The following is a 21,591-nucleotide window of genomic DNA, read 5'->3' as shown; positions in this document are numbered from 1 at the left end:
GTCTGGGATTACATGAAGAGACAGAAGGATTTGAGGAACCCTAAATCCACAGAAGATCTGTCGTTAGTTCTCCAAGATGTTTGGAAAAACCTACCAGCCGAATTCCTTCAAAAGCTGTGTGCAAGTGTACCTAGAAGAATTTATGCTGTTTTGAAGGCAAAGGGTGGTCACACCAAATATTGATTTGATTTAGATGTATCTTCTGTTCATTCACTGCATTTTATTAATTGATGAAAAGAAACTGTTAACACTTCCATTTTTGAAAGCATTCTTAGTTTACAGCATTTTTTTCACACCTGCCTAAAACTTTTGCACAGTACTGTATATATATCTTTATCATCAATATCAAAGTGATTATTGCCTTGCCAGGAGATATATGGTGTCAAATTTGTCTTGGGCTTGCAGAGTTGAACGGATGTAACAGAACTCCACTAACGACAAATCCCATAAACTCACCACAAGAGGGCGCACTGATGTTAAAGTTCCATTTAAGGCAGGTCTTGCAGAAGTGCAAAAATCTTCAGATTAAGTAATCAGTTTGTGAGCACCACTGCCCACATTTGAGTTTAAAAAAAATGTTTGTATCTGCTGTAAAAAGAACCTTACAATGAATGACAACTGAAAATGAACATATCTGATGATGCATTTTATTATATAGGCTGATGATAGCCTATATGTCTATGTAATCAGTAGGAACTCCTGGTCTATTGATGTTTTGTCTTTTCAAGTTTTATCTCATCTGTTCATTTCATGAAAATATCACACCCATAGTTTAAAAAAGGTTTGATCTTTGTGTTTAGATGGAGACACAATGGGCAGAACAGGAACTGTGTTGCACCACAGCGTTTACAGGAAATCCCTGGTCAGGATTAGGTCATAGCTTCCTGGACAGCTGCTGGAAATACATGCAACTTCAGGTGTAGAAGGCCTGTCTCTCTTCCAGAAAGTCTGTCACTGTTCTGGACAGCAGTATACTTTCATAAGACACATCTCATCAAAACTAATCTTTTATGATAACCTTCCTGTGGTAGCCCCCCTTAAAAAAAAAACTATTGTTGTTATTATGATTATTACTATTATTGTGAGTTCATTTTATTATCTGTTAACATTACTATTGTACTACTACATAAACTATGTTTATTGAAGCATAACTACACAGGGATCAGTATTCTATTAAAATCACTGGACATACAGGTAAGTAAATGCAACACATTGCATACAGTAACTGATGATTGCTGGAGTGACTATGTGGACTGGAGAGTACACACTACTCTGTTGGAGCACTCCGAAGGCCACTAGTCCATCGACAAGGCATCAAATGTGGTGCATGTACGTACTTCAGGTTACAACAAGATGAAAGAAATTATGACAAGCAGGAAATACAAGCACTATAGTCATTAAAGAGGTACTGTACAATTAAAGGTGTTTTTTTTAGATGTAAACTTGACTGTACTGGTGTTAATATTGATTGAAAATGGCTCAACACGCCATCTACTGTTTAAAATCACCCAAGGCCATCGCTGAATGAGAGATGACCATTGGGTACATCTCTACATGGTGATAGACAAACTCTCAGTCTAGTTCTCCTTTCTGACTCTGGATGGATTCATCATGTCATATTTCAGAAGGAATAATTCATTAGGGGTAGATACATTATGCTTTTTTTCAAGAGAAGGATGAGCTCACTGTCATCTGTCAGAGTTCCTTCTGTGTTGTACGTAACATTACTCTCCATTAGGGGAACCAAATAACCATGAATCCTTTCCAAAGTTTATATATGCTTGTTAACACCATAATTATATTAATGTCCCATTGAAATATGACCTTGTTGTCTATCTGATATCCAGAAGAGGAAAACTGTATGAATATAGGTAAATGACTATCGTCCAAACAAATACTGTTAGATAACATTACATAACTGCATGGAAGTGCAAATCTGTTTATTAATGATATTTTTATTTATTAATTTAGAACTTGGGACAACAATTGACAAAGTTAAAGTAATGAATGTCACAATCACTGTTGCAAAACTGTCACACAGAATAGTGCCAATCAAACTAAAAGAGAAACAATTAAAAAAGTATTAAAATCAACAGGCAGACATTTAACAAAAAAAGAAAAGAAAAAAAGGAGAAAATGCATTTTATGCTTATTATATTATATATACTTAAATATTTATGCTTTTTCACACAGGTCCACTGCAATGCACACATTATGCATTACAATGGTAATAAATTACTGTCAATCTTCAGATACTCCCCATGAAATAACACTTTAAAGTTTGCCTATGCTGGTTTGTTATATCTGAATCTGTATTCAAAAAGAGAGCTGTACTGTTGTGACGGATTTAAAATCATTACAAAAAATACAGTTAAGGCATATTACATAAAACAAACTAAACCACCGTTATTGGTGATTCATTACTTGTAGAAGTACATGTAGTATGTTGGTCACATCAAAGGTCACTGTTGCATCAAATAAATGATGGCAAATGGTTGGAAAGAGCTCTATCATATCCAAGTAAACTCCATTTAAATTAAAGGCCTGATTGACCCAAAACAGCATAACAAAGATCAGAACTACACACATATATTTATATGTTTCTTCCATGGACAGCTTATCTTTTCCACTTGTGTTCAGGGATGGAAAGTGATTTTCAAAAAGTTGAAACATGAAGCAATGTATTATGCACATGCTCGTACCTTTGAAAATTGGGGAAAAAATCACAAAGCACAAAACCTTTTGACACCCTCATAAAAAAACATCATTACTGCTTAAACAGTTATAAATATTTGTGCAGAGCACCTCATAGAGGCCTCTCAAATAGCTAAATATGCCAGAGGAGAATCTATTGCAACGGCAGTGAAGCACAGGGTGTTACATGGCAGAGTTTAACCTTTGAGACATTTGAAAAAGAAAAACAGCTATTTTAGATGAAAGTTACATTGAAAAGAGAGAAAAGGCAAAGCAGTCAAGGCAGCGTTGTGATTGCCCCTCCACTTGTTGGTTGTTGCTGGGAAGTAGACCCTGAAGAATGTCCTAGCTTGACTTGACACTGTAGATGTCCTTCAAGTACTGGAGCTCTTCCAGAAGCTTCTTGTTCTGCACCTCCAGCACAGAGAGCCGGTTCTCCAGGCAGCGGACATACTCTCTCTTTCTCCGCCTGCACTCCTTAGCTGCATCCCTGCACAAAGCACAAGCAACAGAAAGGGCAGCAGCGTGCCTCACTCCAATGACCTCTGACCTCTTGATACTTAAGGAGGCTATGCTACACAGATGCCATGACTAGCCCAAGCACAGAAACAAATCTGTCTTCATGACACAAGAAGCTCGGGACAATGTTCACCAATGCCTTTTTGTGTGTGTTTGTGCCCGTATGTATGTGCCAGCAGGGGACTGAATTTCACACGGGATTTTTTTCAGTTGGGTTTGTTGATTGTTATACCAAAATTCCACATAACATCCTGTAAACATTGTGGATTAGAAGTCCCTTTTCACATCACTACCCGATGCTAGTTGGCTTTGTGGCAGTATAGGTCTTTCAGCGCTTTGAGTTCTTCTATGAGAGTCTTGTTTTGGTTTTCAAGGACAGCCACCCGGTTTTCCAGACATTTGACATACTCCTTCTTCTTCCGGCGGCATTCCCGTGCCGCCTCCCTAGAAGTCACACAAGGCAGCCCAATGAGAGCTCATACTAGAAAACGCATTTGACGCAAATACTTTCTCAGATACATATAAGACGGGCCCCCACATCAACTTAAAAAGTTCACAGAAAACTACAAAGCCCTTCTGACACAAGGACAATCAAACACGAAGCAAGCCTGCACATCAGTTCAATGCAGTCGGTGCGGTGGTTATGCATTATGAGCGCATGAGCTGGAGCAAAGGCAAGAACCAGAAGGAGAAGAGACCAACACCATGGACAGCCCGGGGAAAGGCCACACCACAGCTCGGATATACAGCCAACGCATGCATGCAGTAGGAGAGAGGGGGGAGGCTGAGGAGGTAGAGACCAAGAAGAGAAGCCTGAGAGAGGCCAAAAGGGCATGGTGGGTGAGCATGGAGTTGCTAAGCTGGTTTGGTTTTTTCAGCCATTTGTGTTTTAAAAGTTTCAAAGAACGTTTTCAATGGAAGACAACATTTCTTTCTTGTCAGAGGTATTTGTCTTGGACTGAAGTATATGCAAGATGTCTTTATCCACATTTCCACAACAGCTTTTGATAATTACTGATTTGTTGGCCAATTAAATAATATAAAATAAAAAAACCTTCACCGTCAATGTTACGAGATACAAGCTGCTGATTGGATTATAATCCCGCTCCAGAAGTATGACCTCCAGGGGTTCAGAATTGTTTCAATTCATACCTCGGGACTGATTGGATGGGAATCTCATTTCTGTACAAATGCCTACATTTAATCTAAATCAAAAGTTGAATCTATATCAATATTATGGAAATTATGACTGACAACCACAACAACCATAGTAAATAACAAAGATATTGTAGGCCTTTGTAAATATAAATAGATAAACTGCCCATTGATATTTCTACTTCAGTAAGTGTGTTTAGGTAGGAAAGCTAATAAGTAAACCAAATAAACGTATTTTGCAATAAATACCATGGTAAAGTAACACTGGAAAATGATCAAGTTGGCAGGCTAGCAAGCTAAAGGGAATCTGGCTGGACAACAACAACTATCCAACATAATCACGACAAAAGAGAACGGTACCAGACACCGGTTGGCTTCTTTCAGATCAGTGGTTCCCAAAGTGTGGGGTGGGGTGGGCACGACTTACAGCAAGGGGGCGGGTATAGGTCGAGGGTGAAATGGACCAAGAAAGAGAAAACATGTCTTACAGCGTAGTAGCCTATAACTAACCAATTTGGTGATGAGTTGGGAGGCTACTTCTATTATATAGTCAGGGTGATGAGTTTATAGCGTACTTGGGAGGCTACTTCTATTATATAGTCAGGGTGATGAGTTTATAGCGTACTTTGGAGGATACTTCTATTATATAGTCAGGGTGATGAGTTTATAGCGTACTTTGGAGGCTACTTCTATTATATAGTCAGGGTCTACCATTTAGCATATTTGATACAGTAGTAGGGACAGCTAGCCTAGTTATTACTACTCACCCACTGAGAGGTCAAACGTATTTTAATGTTTTAAACGAGAGCTCGAATCCAATAAAATAAATAATAAGTGACAAGTTTAACTGATTGGTGAAGTGAATTTGAAAATGTTTCATCTGCTCAAACGTAGAAATGATGCTTAAGAAAAGCTATGCAACAGCTGTTTTTGTATTGAAAGTTAAATGGCAGATAATATATGAATGTCTCAATCTTTGCTCCGTGGTGGTGGTGGTGGGAGCATGCCATAAACTACTGTTTCCTTTGTAAACACACGCGCCTACATTCAAACAGTGTGTGGTAAGCGGCATTGGCGTCAGCCTTTGAAGAGATTTCTTGGACTCTGGATTACTTGGTTATATGGTACGTCTGTTTAGTTACTGTTTCAGTGAGGAGCAAGCAAGTGGCGCAAAGCATAAAAGTGTTGAAACAACCTCTGAAACAGAAACAGATGAGGAAGCGTTGCAGAGATGACGTGGGCAAGTCTATAAACTTCTGCTTACCTATTCTTCAGAAGACGCACCTCCCTTTTGCGTGTGGCCTCTTCTGTGTGCTGCTGGGGGCAATGCATGGAGTTGGGCGAGCCAGACATCATTACTCCCTGTGGCAGACTGGGGGCAGGGTTGTGAATCTGGTATGCTGATATATCACCAGTAGCAGCTGCAATGGGAAAGGAGAAACATGAAGAAGTAGTTATGTATGTGTGTGAGATGGAGACTGAGAGCAAGAGAGAATGGAAGTAAATACATTTACAGAGTTTCAAATGTGAGCCGGGGAGAGAATGTCACACATTCAACCTCTTTTTCTCTCTTTCAGGTATTGTTTATGCACACCTGTGTATCCAAGCATGTTTTGTTCTAGAAACTAGAAAAGACAATGATTTCAGCCTGCTACACAAATGAGAGCATCTGAACAAATGTCGCGTTCTTCACAATAGCCCCCCAAAACAAAGACAGAGATGGATTGCACACAAGAAACCAACGCTGCACTAATTCAAATATGTCCTGTTAACAACCAGGAGTTATGACCTGGCCCCAACGAGACAGTGTGAACCTTCAGCACCAGTGTAGACAAGGTGTCAAGTCCTGACATCAGCCAGATAGCTGAGTGTGAGAGCAATGACGTGGGCCAGCATAGCGTGGTGATCCTCCTCTCACTGGTAGACCAGTCCAGATATACCCAGACCAAACTATACAAATGTGAGGATGACTGGTGCTGTAGTACTGAACGCCTAACATCATTCTCTTAGTCTCTGTTGTAAATTACTTGATTTAATACAAAAGGCATCAGTCAAGATGTGAATATCTAATATGCCAAAGATATCTAGCAGGCTAAAATGAAATATGTAAGCTATACGAAATATAGACACACAGCATGAGGAATTCATTCATTTCAATAGTGAGGAGAAACACAAAGAGCAGAAAAAGACAGCATAACAGATGACAAACATGTGCTGCCTTTATCTTCGTGTATTTAGAAGCCACGCAGAATCTCCACTGAGACATAAGCAGGATATTATCTAACAGATGATTAATCTACAATCGTCTTGCTTGCGTGAAAGGAACTGCCTGTAATCACAGTGTGACTCTGCACTGACGTCAATGTACATCTGATTTGCTGTTGAGCATTTACATTTCCCTGCTGGTGTCCAATTCCAGGAAATGTGATGACGTCAGTCAGCGATGTGAGTGGGCTGAGCAGTCAAGCATTCACACAGAGAAGGGAGAGGGGAGAGGGGAGAGGGGAGAGGGGAAACAGCAGGAGAAAGAGAGAGAGTGACAGAGAAGGGAGAGGGGAGAGGGAAAACAGCGGAGAAAGAGAGAGAGTGACAGAGAAGGGAGAGGAAAACAGCGGAGAAAGAGAGAGAGTGACAGTGAGAGAAAGGAAAGGAAAAGGACGTGAAATGAAAAGGCACAAAAGACTTTGCCATGAAAATACTGTGCACTGTTCAACTTGTTGATTTGCATAGACCTGTAAAGAGCTGTGTGTTCAGTTTAGCTTGTGAAAAAGAGGAAGAAACCACATTGCTTAAAATGGTTAGCGGTGGATATACCTTCATTCAACTTCATTTTACAACCTAATCTCAATGGTTATTTGACGAAAATGGTCATGGGATTCAAAGCCTGCTCCTTTACGTTTTAATTTACATGGTAAGTTTGAAATCCCCACCTTCTGCATATGTTTGAATTGTTGCCAATGAAACAGACAATAACATTCATAAATAGTGTAAACACCTTGATGGCTCATTTAAAAAACCTATTTTGCTACGAGGTTGTGTTGTATGTAACCAATGATCTGAATGTTAAATAAAGTAGGAAAACAAGAGATATGTTAAAAGACAAACATACCTGATTCTGTTTCATCCCCTGTAACAGCCATGTGCCTCGCATAGAGCTCCAGCCTGTGCTCTCTCACTCTGCTCTCTATATGCGGTGCTCCGTAACTAGTAGCTATGAGTAGCATTTACAATTAAAGCCATTGACATCACTATGACATCACTATGACATCACTGGCCTCCTGATGTCAATAGCATGATGTCAACCAAATCATGCAGATCGCCTAGCCCCTGCTTTGGTTCAGAGCATGTATGAAACAGTATAGAGCTCAAATGATTTCTTTAAGTTTGTCACTTCATTTAAAAAGACACTCTCAGCTCCACTGCTAGAATGCAGCATTTGCCCAATGCTCTTTTTGGAGATATGAGAGCACATATTATTATTTTCATGGTTGACGGTATATAAAAGTATATACAGTATAAATGGTTTAATATTTATTCCTTGTGTATTTCGTTCATTTTTTTTCTCTCCCAATTTAACTTACATCTTATATGAAGGTAATATCTTTCTTAAAAGGTTTTTATCATTAATATTTAGGGAAATGTATTAGTAATTGGTATTTGGTATTGGTATTTAGTTCAAATGTTGAATTCAGCCCCCCCCCCGTGCACTTTTGATTGTCTTATGCAGGACAATAGGATTTAAGTATGCTCATTACAAAGGTGTTTTAATTAATCGATCAGCATTTAAATATGATTAGTTAAGTATGAACTCATTATGAATGGAGACTTAACTCATGTTTGGTGGAAATTCAATTGTTTTATGAAATTATATGATTAAATAATGTGAGGAGAGATAAGCCCCACTGAAAATCTACCGATTATTTCCATCGCTAAATACAATAATCCTTGTTTAGTGAAGTGTGACATAATGGTTGTTTACCTTGTACCATCATCTTGTTGCCTGGCATGTAGTACTGTTGGGTCCCATCACCTGACTGTGAGCCATATGGTACCATGGGTGGCCCAGACTGGGGTGCTCCTGAGGTGGGCACGGTCAGAGTCTGCAGCCCCTGCAGTCCCTCCCCTGCAGCATTTGTGAGTTGGATGGCACCTCCCTGGGTGAAAGCAACTACACAGACAAAACCGCTTTGGGTGAATACAACTGGACAGACAAAACAGTTAATATAGTTCTAGATACTCTTCTATTTTAGATGGAATGTTACAAGATCTACAGTTTACATTGGAAAAAGTAAAACTGTGTGTTTGCATGTACTTCTGAAGAGATTTCAGAGAAAAAGGACACTCGTATATTTGTAATTATTCAATTTACAAAAATGTTAAAATGGCACATTCTGTTTATATATAGTTTATACTGTTATAACATGAAATAGCCTCTTTTTCACCCATTTAGCAAATACTGGGAAATCAGCCTTTTATGAGCCTTACTGTATTGGCCAGAGCTGGTCTGAAAGATAGATGTCTGCATAGGGATTGCTGGTACATTAGAATTATCACCGTCTTCTGCCTTGTCTTCAATTTTCTGCACTGTGGGGATTTCTGATACAAAGTTGTTGATTTTTCTGAGGGACAGGTGAAAATATCAATTAGCTAGTCATATATTTGGTATGTATGCTAAGGCTAGGCAGTTTGCTTTCAAGTATAGGTTTTGTCACGCTCTGCTTTTTATACACCTGTATGGAGCTCTACGGGAAATGTTTTCTCTTCTTTTATTAGAAGCTGGGACATCCGCTCCACGTTCTGCATCTTCAACCTTCAACAAGGGAAAACCGAGCAACATCTGTTATGGACCTATACTCTGGCCAATACTAGTCAGCCATAGTTGGTGTAAAAACAACCTGACATTAGAGAAATGTACCTGGGCCAGGGGAGAGACTAATGAAGGACACAATACATATAATAGATATACAAACACACACTAGTGCACAAGTTCTTAATTATTACTACTGACTGGCTGGTCCCATTCCTCCAGCAGATATTGTACATCTCTACTAAGTTCTGAAGAAAAAGGATTGTAGAGATTTCCTTCAAGGTGTCTGAATTGGGTTCCTTCTTTACCCTGTTTTTAGTCATTGAAGTCATGTTTGTAATCATGTAGTCATTTCCACTTCAGTGTCATCATTATGATGATAATTATAATAATAATGGTACTAGTGTTGTAACTAGAATTGTTGTAAGTATATGTCTTAATCCTTTCTGAAGTACATTACATTTAGCCATTACACATCTTGTATTCTTGTGTTGAGAACTTTACCTGAGGTCTCTGCACCTGTGGGGACTGGATGACAGTTGATTGCGCTGTCTGAATAACTCTTTGTACCTGCATCAGCTGGCCATTGGGTAATTTGACCATTGTTGCAGCCTGTGACTCCCTTCCTCCCCTACTGCTACATGCAGACCCCTAGAAATAAGAACCCTCAATACAACATCAAATGACTCACATCATGTTTCACTTCTGAACAGTGTGCAGTGTAGGCTTACTATTTCCTGAGCTGTACTCTTTAAGGTGATTGTCACATAAATGGCAATATACTATAGGTTCCTTTTTTTCTGTTGTTCATATACATCTAACCCATGATTACCACCCCTGCCACAAAATTAATTTAATGATTTGAAGATAATTAAATAACAGCTGCATCTACTAAAAATGGGTCATTCATTCCATGCTGAATGCCTACACCTTTACCTGAGGATGAAGAGAGGAGCCTTTGGAGCCAGTTGATTTCTTCAGAGAAGCCTCTTCCATGGTATTCGTATATCTACTATTAACAAAAGATAGTAATGTTATGTGCCATACCCTACTAATGTATTACTGTGCAATACAAGAACACTGGCACTTTAGCGTTGTTGGCCGAGTTGTAACAATCAACCCAGTTTCAGGCTAGGCCAGTAACAAAACTGGAATTCCATTTTCATACATGCAGCTATTTGTCTGGTAACCTTATGAACTGGAAGAGGAGTAATGTTTGCAACATGAACATTATTATTTTATATGAAGGGTTTGGAATAGGCTGAAGACTATGAAGACTGAAGTTCTATTATTCGGCCCCCCTGACTCCATCAAACTGACCACCAGCAGTCTAGGCAATCTGTCTACTCTGGTCAAGCCCCAAGTCAAAAACCTTGGTGTGATATTCGATTCGGCCTTTAAATTTGACAAACAGGTCAATGCAGTAGTTAAAGCCAGCTTCTTTTAACTTCACATCATTGCCAAAATCAAGTTTTTCCTGTCACCCAAAGATCTTGAGAAGGTCATCCACGCCTTCATATCCTCCCGGCTAGACTACTGCAACTCCTTGTATACTGGAATTAGCCACTCATCCCTGTCCCGCCTACAACTAGTCCAGAACGGCTCTGCCAGGCTCCTGACCGCTACCCAGGAAAAGAGACCATATAAGCAATATCCTGGCCTCTCTGCACTGGCTTCCAGGGCGGCTCAGGATTGATTTCAAGGTGCTCCTGTTTGTTTTTAAAGCCCTAAATGGGCAGGCCCCTTCCTATATCACAGACCTCTTAACCCCTTATTCCACCGCCAGGCACCTCAGGTCGTCTAACTTAGGGCTCCTGGCAGTCCCCCAACCAAAGCTTAAATCCAGGGGTGACTGCGCTTTCACTGTTGCAGCCCCGACTGTGGAACAGCATCCCCCTCTCTATCAGATCAGCCCCCTCTATTGACTCCTTCAAGTCCAGGCTCAAAACCCACTTTTATTCTCTAGCATTTGGATCCTCCTGATCTGAGTTGATAATTTGTATACTTGCTTAATGTGTATATAGATGCTTAGTTGAGTGTTTTGTGTCTGTTTTCTATTTGATTGTGATCTATTTGTACAGCACTTTGGTCAACGTGAGTTGTTTTTAAATGTGCTTTATAAATACATTTGACGACTTGAATAGGCAAGCCAAATTGTGAGTATGCATTAGTGATGTTTTATTATGACGTGACTAAATGTTTTAGCAGGCACTTTTATAAAGCGACTTGTATGAATGTACCCTCTAAACAATTACAAAAGATAACACTAAATAGTCATAAATATAAAACATTGATGACAGTGAATACCAATCGGGCTAATAATAATAAACAAAATTATAGTTAAAGACAAGCTTTGAAGAGATGATTGATGTTTGATGTGATGGGTACAAAGCTAAATCCTATTTAGCTACTGCCTTGGCTAACGATCCTAATCTTAATTTGAACATGTTTAGGTGCCAAAGCCTCGTGACTGAATAAAGTAGCTGGACACTTACCTTTTGCTATGGAAGCAGCTAGCTAGCTAATTTATATAAATTAACAGGTTAGGGATAGAAGTTCATTTTATGCTATGACGGGTGGTATCATTTTGATTATCTTATTACTTATTTGGGGTTTACTTATATTCTTCAATCACTTATCAATTCCACTGTCAAAGTTGGTGAAACAAACTCTGTGAAGTATCTTAGCTAGGAGATACGTGTCATTTCGCTCTGCTAATCGTCACTGTTTATCCACGTTCCTACTGAGGTTACTTACGTGATAGTGTTCGCGTCAGCTCTGATGCCTTTTTCCATGAGCTGGCAGTGACAATGACAGAATTAGTGGGAAACGAAGTTTTATGGCTATCAAGTGCAAATTAAACTTGCTACTCACCAAAGATAGTCAGATGGTGCTTAAAACTGAGAGTCTAGGTAGCTAGCTTGCTAAAAAGATTTACAGGAACGTTAGCCAGTAATTTCAAAATGTTACAAGGCGCGTGAGGATTTAGGCAGATTTTTTCCTTTTGATTGGATAAAGAATAAACAAGGGCCAACTGCCTTGGAACATTCATCTGATCTGATTCATAGATATTCATCTGAAACAGGAATTCTAAAAAGTATAAAGTGAACCGTTTTTACATAAAACAGTTTTGTACTTTTAGGGAAACTTGGAATACACAGAATAACCTGAAACCTGTGTGATTTCCCGATATTAACAGAGAATCAAAAGTCTCTATAGGCTCCTCGATAACGTCTCTGATGAAAATGAATCTGAATAAAAGTGGCTGTTTTATTAAATTGCTATTGGGGACATCTAGCGGTGACTGGACCATCGAACTTTAACTGTGGTTCATGTATGACCCCTGACAGGGGATTATCTGTGCTCATTATGACAGAATAACATTTAGATGTATAGACATATACCGTATACGTTTATATGTCTATGTTTAGATGCACCCTACTTGCACAGCCTGTGAGATAGAATAGATCTGGATCATTCACAGCACATATGTTATTGAAAATCATCAGACTGACACCAATGGTAATGCATATTCTGGACAAATAGATAATATACAAAATGAAAACAGTAGCCAGCTGTCTGTGAAGAGGAGCCAAACAATGGGGCTTGGAATGAAGATGTGTCCTTTCAGCAGTCAAGCCAGGCCAGGATCCAGGAGGTCCATAGCGATTGTAGGATGTAATTCTAGGGCTGTTTTCTTTTTTTCAAAGACGGGTCTAGTGGGAGCGCTGTGGGAGAAAGAAGTGGTTTAAATGGGGGGGAAAAATCCCCAATTCCAATACATTAATGTCAAGAATTTTGATTTTAGGCCAAAATTCTTGACATGAATTTGTTTGAAAATGTTTCATGAAAATAAAATACAATTGAAAGGTTTGGCCCATTGAAGGTAAAACTATCAGAGACAGATATTATTGAGCAATTTTTTTTTTATTTGACATGACTGCATTATGTTTTCTTTCCTCTATCTTGAGTAGGCTTGACACTACAGTAGATACTTTAATTGGCTTTATGGCAAAAAAAAAGTTATAAATTAAATATCACAAATTGGGGACACATGGGGAGGCTTTTTGAAACCAAATTATATTTTGCAATTATTTCTATATCTTACCATAACTACATAGCTGTTTGGTTAATTATAAGTGTTTGTATTGTCTGACAGCATGCCTTTCTCTTATGTTGAAAGAGGCAAGTGAAGTCGAGTTTGAAAACACTTTCCCCACATGACGAAGGTCCCCACAGATATTGATGACATAGGGTATGCTAAGAGTGTAAGTGGCAGAAGTCAGGCTAATCTTCAAGTGAAAATTAAGTTAAAAGGGTGGTGGTAAAGTAGCCTAGTCCAAAACACGCCTTGTGATCATTGACATGTATTCAATAATTAACACCGTTTCATGAACAACCAGTGTGTGTCTGTGGTAGTGTTTACCACTGAACAACGACATTTGTGAGATTTAGGACTTACTACGCTAAATGTGCCTGTTCTGTTCTGTCATGTAGGCTCCTAGATTTAAGACGACGCCTGTCGCAAACATACTCTGTCAGTACGCAAACCATACATGTCTTGTGACACTTCTTGTTCCTTCTCACCATCCGTAGTTTCAGACAGTACCATCAAAACTGGGGGCACAGTAAAAAGTACTATGTATATTTACCATGAAGTCAACATATTTTAGACGAACCATGCCATTGTATCGTATTTTTTTTAAAGTAATGACTTCTTGCAACACGAAATCTTAGAAATTACGTGATTATACTGAATATTTATAATTTATGTAAGTCTTAAATCGCCTCCAGCTGATACAATGGTAACATCCATGAAGTAAGGTAATGGAAGAGGTGTAAGTGAAAGAGATCAAGCTCCTGACAGTAGAGGACCTTAAGTTTTATTCCAACATCGTGACATTGGTTGGAGGTAATCGCCCTATCAGTCTTCTTACCTCTAATTGTTTACAGTACTTTGACAAATAAATGAGGTTGTGTATCATGGGTTTGTGCAAATCACAGGAAAGAAATCTATGAGCTGACGTGCTTGCTAACTCACTGCTCACTCGCTCAACTCAAACGGGAGGCAATGGCAGTAGCTAACCCGTTCGCTAGCTAGCCTTGTATTTATCAGTAGCAGTCCCCGTTTCAATTACAACAAAGCTAGCTCGCGAACTATGATACTTAACTACCAGCAAATATTGAACATATCGGTAACAGTCAAAACGTATTCGTTTGATATGCTTCGCTATTTTGAGCCTTTTCATAGTGACTGGAAATGCAATTAAGAGTATCTTGAATGACGAGAGTATTGAAATAGCTATCCTAACGTACCTAGCCTGCTAGGCCTAGTGCAAAAGCTAACGTTAGTTAGCCAACATCATTAGACAGCAGTCTAGCCAGTTTGCCAGCTAACGTAGCTAGCTGGGTAAGTATGACTTCGCGACCGCGAACTTGTGAAATAGTTTACCGTTTACATTGAAATTGAAAGAGTGGCGATAGAATGTCCTTGTGTCCTACCAACAAGTAAATCATTGCAAGCAGGATCTACGATGTGTCCGACCAAAGTAATGTTAGCTCGCCATGTATGTTAGCTGCCATTACCGATTGTTGACATCCCTTAAGGCATTTTTATAGGGTCACTTTCTTATCGTGAAATTTCACTTATTCGTTTATTCACAATTACACGAAATGAACACTCCCCCTCACCCAGAAGATAGAGACATATTTAGCTATCTAGCCAGGTAAGTTGTCATCTAAGTCTGCAAAGTTATACTCTCTTGGAGGGCAGAGAAATATTTACAGGAATTTGTATTAATGTCTCTTTGTGTCTGTGAAAGTGACTTGGTTGTACTACTCTGGTTATTGTTGTTTCAAATGTATTGAGCATAATTGTATACATATACAAACCAATGTTGTTGTTTAACTTTATCCAGGTTGTACAAGAAACCACAGAATGTCCTTAAAACCGCGGGTGGTGGATTTTGACGAGACATGGAACAAGCTCCTGACGACAATCAAAGCAGTAGTAATGCTTGACTATGTGGAAAGAGCAACCTGGAACGATCGATTTTCGTATCCTTACCTTGAACAGAAAACCATTTGATTGTTTCTTCCAGTTTAAATGAAAGTATGGATATTGGTTGGATTCAAAGTCTTATGTGTCTGTGGTTGTAGTTGTGACTATGTTAATAGTTAGTCGTGACCGCAAAAGGTTTGTAGCCACGTCTGTTTCCTGTCAAAATTGTATTCTTAACACATTGCACAGTGACATTTATGCGTTATGTGTCGCTTACCCCGAACCTCTGGGTGAGCGATTGTATACGGAGACTAAAGTATTCCTGGAGAATCATGTTCGACAGTTGTACAAGGTAAGGCCACTCCGCATGGGCCACTGGTCCACAGCACATTGTTGAACCATTTGAATCAGCAACTCCACCTGACCTAGCTTGCCCACTGGACTGACAACTCTTTTTCTCTCTCAGAAAGTACTGGAGTCGGAGGAAAAGCTTCTTGTGATGTATCACAGATACTGGGAAGAATACAGCAAGGGGGCAGATTACATGGATTGCTTGTACAGGTAACCACCCATTCTGTCACGTCTTGCAGACATTGAATTGATAGTAGGACAACAAAAGCATTGCAGTCTCTGGGAGGTGTTGTGTGATCTTGTGAGGATAAACTTCTGAATATTATCGTCTGGGTCCAAAACTTATATCGACAGAATTGTGTTAAATAGTAGTTGTTCAGTTGTTTGTTTGAAAACTCAAGGGTGGATATCAAGAGACTGAGTGTCCTGGGTTGTTCTTTATTAATCTCCTGTGGGGAGAATTGTAAGGTACATTCAATTGTGATAGTGGTCAGTTGTCAAGTGTTGGAGGTGGTTACTGAACAATAAAAATGCAACTTTTCAAAAAAGATAGAAAACCTCAACCTCTCAGAAAACCAACATTTAGGTTGCCAAACTAGTGGTTTTCATTTTTGAAAAATTATATTACATATGCAGACAATGTTTTAGGTACTGTAATTTCCGGACTATTAAGCGCACCTGGATATAAACCTCACCCACTGAATTTTTCAAAAATAATTATTTTTAACATACATAAGCCGCACATGTCTATAAGCCGCAGGTGCCTACCGGTACATTGAAACAAATTAACTTTACACAGGCTAAAATGAATATCAAAAGTAATACAATAGTGATCCATATTATTTGTTTTGCCAGTTACGATAAGTGTACTGTTGCTTTAAGAGAGCACAGTTGCAAGAGTCAATCAGAAGCTAGAACGTTAGATTGAAGACAGATAGATAGAAGAAAGACGCTAGTTTGAAACCAGTGAGCTAAAGAACTTGAAAAGACTGGATTTGTATTGTATTACACTTTTATTTTCTAAAGTGTTTTGAGTTGTGTTCTGTCTACGCCGGTAGACTGTGGTTATTTTGACATTAGTTAAGTTATTGAGAGATACTGAGAAATCGCCTGGAGCTAATCCATCCATGCTGCATCCATGCTAGCATCCTAGCTCCACAAAGCCACCGTAAACACAAAGCCACCGTATAGTCACAGGTATCATAATCCATAAAATAGCCGCGTCATTGTTTAAGCCGCGAGGTTCAAAGAATGGGAAAAAAGTAGCGGCTTATAGTCCGGAAATTACGGTAAGCGTGAGATGACTTTGCATGCATACATAATAGAGCTACAAGAAAAGTAGAAAGATCCTAACATGTACTGAAATTAACAGGTGCATCCTTGAAGGATCCTAACATGTACTGAAATTAACAGGTGCATTCTTGAAGGATCCTAACATGTACTGAAATTAACAGGTGCATTCTTGAAGGATCCTAACATGTACTGCAATTAACAGGTGCATTCTTGAAGGATCCTAACATGTACTGAAATGAACAGGTGCATTCTTGTTTGGTTGGAAATTTGGCTGAAGATTAAAGACATCAGTGATCTGGGCACGGGTACTATATGTGAATAGTTCAAAAGGACTAACTATTGAAACAAACAAACAAACTAAAGACCAATTTCCCTTGGGTACACAAGCTAAATTACATGAATTGCTTTTATATCTTTGTTATGCAATTGAAGGCTGAAAGGATGATGAATGGTTATATTTATAAAATTAGGATTGCAGTGATTTATGGTTTGATTAAAAGACTCAGTTTGATCTGAGAACACAGATGTAATGCAAAAAGCAGAACGTCTTCAGCTCCAAAGGGTGAACTCTTATCAGCCTAATTGCACCATGAATCTCAATGCCACCGACCCCCTAAAAAAAAACCACACATACAGGCTTAGTCATTGTAGGCTGTAAGTTTAGTCATTGACTTTGTGACATTGTAAATTGATTAAAAGTTAGGGACCATAATCAATTCATTAAATGATTCCCATTGTTTTGACCAATAATCGAACCTGGGGCATCAGCTTGACAGGCATTAAAGCTAAACACTGTACCAGTGTGCTTAAACAATAGGGGGCGTTGACTATTGATTAACTAGTGACACAGATCTGTAGCAATAGCACTACTGTTAGCACCACAGAATTCCGTACCAATAGTCACTTCGATAGTTTTTATGTCATTAACAAAAATTCTATGTGAACGTGGGCCTATGGCAATGCAGTGCAAATGTATTAAACTTACACAATGATTAGGTATTGTGTTAATTATCATACCCTGCCAATGACGACATAAAGGATATAGGATCAAAAATAGGTCCGATAAATGAAGAATAACACATCATTTCAATCTCATGGCTTTACTTCAATAGTTCTGATTACTTTCTAAAATATATATATTTTATCATATAGGTTAATGTATTACTGCATGAACAAGTCCCTTGTGTGGACATTGCACAAATGCTGCTTTGCTTACAGCTCCAAGTTCATAGATGTCTAAATACATTTTTGAGGTTTCAAGGTTGATCTGTTGGTCCATGATTGATAAACATATTACAGGATACTTTTAAAGCAGGAAAATTATACAGTTTATAAAAAAAAATTGTATAGACATAACAAACAACAAACAAACTTTTCATTCACTTTCCTTTCCTGATTCAGACACAATTTCCTTCTTTCTTTTCCTTGTTTGCACTGTAATGTACAGTCAACTCATACATATGTAGTGAAGCTGCTGCCATATATTCTCTCTACAGAACACGTGCTCTTTCCATGCTGTCATTGCTATTTAGTGTTTTATGAAGGGTCATTGGAGTAGGGTAGGTAGGCTTTTGAAATGGCAGTCATGTCATTAACATGAGCCCTCCAGAGTTGAAACTAAGTATATGTACAGTCATATTCAGGGACATGAGATTTTAATGTTTTTTTTTAATATCTTTTGGAGTATACTGTTTTAACGTGGTCGAGGTGAATATTCGACTCTTTTGTATGTCACTGGGAAAACCAGGCTAATGGAGCTGAGCTGAGTGTCACTGTTCATGCAGATCTAGCAGGGAGAACACAGCTGGGAAAACAAAGTGGACATTGACACAGAGCCTGTTGAGGCCTGAGACAGGCCTATGGCAGCTGTCAGTCTCAGGCACGGTGGGAGTCATTCAGCTGTCCCTGCCAGAATCGCGGCGAGAGTGGGATCAAAACTGGCGGAGAGGTGTTATCAGGCTGCTGTCCATTTGGAGACCAGACTAAGAGTCCGTTTTTGTTTGTTGTGAAAGTATTCCTTTGCGGACTGCCCACTGACATATTTCTGTTCCAGGTATCTCAACACTCAGTTTATCAAGAAAAACAAGCTGACCGAAGCTGACCTGCAGTATGGATACGGAGGTGTGGACATGAATGAACCACTGATGGAGATTGGAGAGGTTAGTCAATCAATCTGCTACATTTACATTTGCTTAGAGTATGTCGAATTTTAAAAAAATGCATGTTTTGTTGAAATACGAGTTGATGAAGAAATAACAAAAATATCCAGTTGCATAGTATGTACTATACAGTGGAATCTAGCAGGGGTGTGTTCAAGTCATGCACCCCTACTGTTTGTCAATGAAGTATTATATAGCAGAGATAATCTGTAGTATCCTGAAGTTAGGCTTGAATGTCCATGTTTTGCAGTTTAAAAAACACTCCCACTTTTCCAGCTCGCTCTTGACATGTGGAGGAAACTAATGATTGAGCCTCTGCAAGCGGTTCTCATCAGGATGCTACTGAATGAGATCAAAAAGTAGGTCTCCTCTTGTTTGTCTGGACAAAAGATGTACTGTGTCTACTGCTACTGTATCTCTGGCCTGTTTAAAGCGTTTTACTCCACTGGTTATGCTTATTTTAATGGGCTAGTAGTCGATGAATGAACAGTCCATGAATACAGCTGATGGCAATAGGTGATACCTCGTCCCCAGAATGATCAAACATTGAACCTCTTTGTTTGCGTACATCCTTGTATGTGTTTGTTCTATTTAGGATTTCTGACTTCTACCATGGCCCCACAATATAATTGCTATTTTCATTCATTGAAATACAAGATGCTTCAGTGGTGCTAACTTCAAACGGGCTACATTAAGATGCTTCAGTGGTGCTAACTTCATACGGGCTACATTAAGATGCTTTAGTGGTGCTAACTTCATACGGGCTACATTAAGCAGAACATCAGGTAGAAGGTATGTTGAAGAAATCGTGTCGCTAAGCCAGAACTAAAAAACAACATTCTGACCTGTGCCACCAAGGCGAGCAGTGGTTGAGCAGACGTTAGATGTGTTCAGATGTTAGATGTGTTCGGACGTTAGATGTGCTCGGGATGAGTGAAGTTGGTTGGTGGTTTTCATGTATTATTTTAAAGAAATGGAAATAATTGTTATCCATATTAGCTGTTCTTTTAACTCAATAATGTCATGATAAAGATCAGAGATCCATTGTCTACTCTCCTTCATCCCCAAATATCCAATGCAATATTAACAGTAAACGTGAGGTCCATGTTTCTAATTCCATACACTTTTTGTCACGGTCCTCTAGCTGTCCATAAAGTGTGCTCGCTCAAAATAACTCCAGTGTTCGTACACAGCCCGGGCTCTGTAAATGGGAAACAAAAGGCGTGTTTTGAATCAGGACCTCGTAGGACTCTCATCAAACTTTATTGAATGAGGAACACATTTCATGAAGAACACATTTTCCTTATTCCTGATTAACCCATCTCATAGTTTGTCTAGAACTAGCCAGCTAACTAACTTTAGTAACAAAGAATACACCAACAACTAAAGCATTGACCAGATTTAGCTAGCTTGCGAACTTATGTCGCCAAAACACACCTGCGCCTTAAACTTTGCTTCGCCACGGTCAAATGCAATATTTTTGTTAAATAAAATATCCAATAAATGGTATAGTTGAATAACTGTTATATTTAGACATATCAGACTTCCAAATATTGGGGTGGCTCATTCAAATCAATGGAAGACTTTGCAGCATTCTGAATAACACTAGTGTCCTAGTCTGCATGCTTATTTCCTTCGGGATTAATAAAGTATCCATCCATCCATCCATCCATCCTTAACTCTTCTTCTTTTCTCCCAAAGTGATCGGTGTGGTGAGGATCCCAATCAGAAAGTAATCCATGGGGTTATCAACTCCTTTGTTCATGTTGAACAGTACAAGAAGAAGTTTCCTCTCAAGGTAAGCTACACTATGTGGAGTCCTTCATGACATGTCAATATGACACAGATGGATGGATGGGTGGCTGGATTGATGAATGAATGAATGACCAGGTATTATTTCTCAGTCCCATCCAGTTTCTTGTTGGATATTTGTTTTATTGTTTCAATGAATGTCTTTATGTTGGTTGGTGTTGAAGCAATATGACATGAGTGAGAGTGGGGTTGTTAAAACAAAAGATATTCCTGCAGTTCAGTGGCGTGCCATCTGGGCAAGCAGTGCTTGGCCTGCTAAATCCAAAAATAGACATGAATTTGGAAGATATTGTTGCAGTAAATATCTGTCAACATATCCCTTGCCTCACCATTTCTGATGCTAATTCTAATCACTCTAATATTACTATTTAGATTAGGTTTTGCTGCAAGATTTCCCTTTTTAACTTGAGCGGGTTTGCGTTCTTCTTGGCTAGAATCTCTGGCCTAAATCACCCAAACAACGTATTGATGTTAGCTATGCTACTGACAATTTGTGACAGACAAGAAATAACATAATTAACTTTAGGCTAGTGAAACTGACGATAAAATCGGAAACACCATCAGAGCTCAGATATATTAAATTCAGGACGGTATATCTTTAAGCATTTATAGAGCGGTTACAGTCAAAAGCCACAGCTTAACACACACCCTCAGCCTGTTCTCAAAGCTAATATTTCTCTGCTCCAAGTACTGCTGCTTCTCTCATTGTTATTCGCAGTCACCTGGCATATTTCTTTTAGGCTGCCCCCTAGTGGACACTCTCTTTTGGCAGTCTCCTTTCTATTTCATGGGATTACAAA

General features: G+C 39.0%; 2 protein-coding genes across 4 annotated transcripts in view; one reads left to right on the top strand and one right to left on the bottom strand.

Moving 5' to 3' along the window:
• Positions 1-1,935: 1,935 nt before the first annotated feature.
• Positions 1,936-7,818, bottom strand: LOC105896312 (cAMP-responsive element modulator). 2 transcript variants are annotated; one of them, XM_031584488.1, is made up of 3 exons: positions 7,478-7,818; positions 5,633-5,789; positions 1,936-3,184 (listed from the first exon to the last, which is right to left on the bottom strand). In XM_031584488.1, the coding sequence occupies exons 1-3, from the start codon at positions 7,590-7,592 to the stop codon at positions 3,040-3,042; spliced, it is 417 nt and encodes a 138-aa protein (XP_031440348.1). In that variant the 5' UTR covers positions 7,593-7,818; the 3' UTR covers positions 1,936-3,039. The 2 variants fall into 2 exon arrangements, with proteins under 2 accessions (XP_031440348.1, XP_031440347.1); XM_031584487.1 differs by lacking the exon at positions 1,936-3,184 and adding an exon at positions 3,360-3,657.
• cul2 (cullin 2) overlaps positions 6,983-21,591 on the top strand; it is a 30,395-nt gene continuing 15,786 nt past the window's right edge. Inside the window, exons 1-7 of one of the 2 annotated variants that reach the window (XM_031584486.2) lie at positions 6,983-7,279; positions 15,094-15,232; positions 15,426-15,528; positions 15,643-15,737; positions 18,874-18,979; positions 19,256-19,338; positions 20,681-20,777. In XM_031584486.2, coding sequence (XP_031440346.1) covers positions 15,114-15,232; positions 15,426-15,528; positions 15,643-15,737; positions 18,874-18,979; positions 19,256-19,338; positions 20,681-20,777 — 603 coding nt within the window. In that variant the 5' untranslated portion in view covers positions 6,983-7,279; positions 15,094-15,113. Of the gene's footprint in view, positions 7,280-13,625; positions 14,088-15,093; positions 15,233-15,425; positions 15,529-15,642; positions 15,738-18,873; positions 18,980-19,255; positions 19,339-20,680; positions 20,778-21,591 lie in introns of those variants that run through there. The other variant, XM_031584485.2, reaches the window with a different exon arrangement.

This window comes from Clupea harengus, chromosome 17 (genome assembly GCF_900700415.2).
Source record: "Clupea harengus chromosome 17, Ch_v2.0.2, whole genome shotgun sequence".
Classification (NCBI taxonomy): domain Eukaryota; kingdom Metazoa; phylum Chordata; class Actinopteri; order Clupeiformes; family Clupeidae; genus Clupea; species Clupea harengus.
This window is presented reverse-complemented; position numbering and strand designations above follow the sequence as displayed.

Excerpts from the sequence above, each read along its gene's own strand:
- LOC105896312 (XM_031584488.1), bottom strand. The coding sequence starts at position 7,592 with ATGCTACTCATAGCTACTAGTTACGGAGCACCGCATATAGAGAGCAGA. Across the intron at positions 5,790-7,477 it reads AGGGGATGAAACAGAATCAG|CTGCTACTGGTGATATATCA; the intron begins GTATGTTTGTCT and ends TTCCCATTGCAG. Across the intron at positions 3,185-5,632 it reads GTGCGTCTTCTGAAGAATAG|GGATGCAGCTAAGGAGTGCA; the intron begins GTAAGCAGAAGT and ends TGCTTTGTGCAG.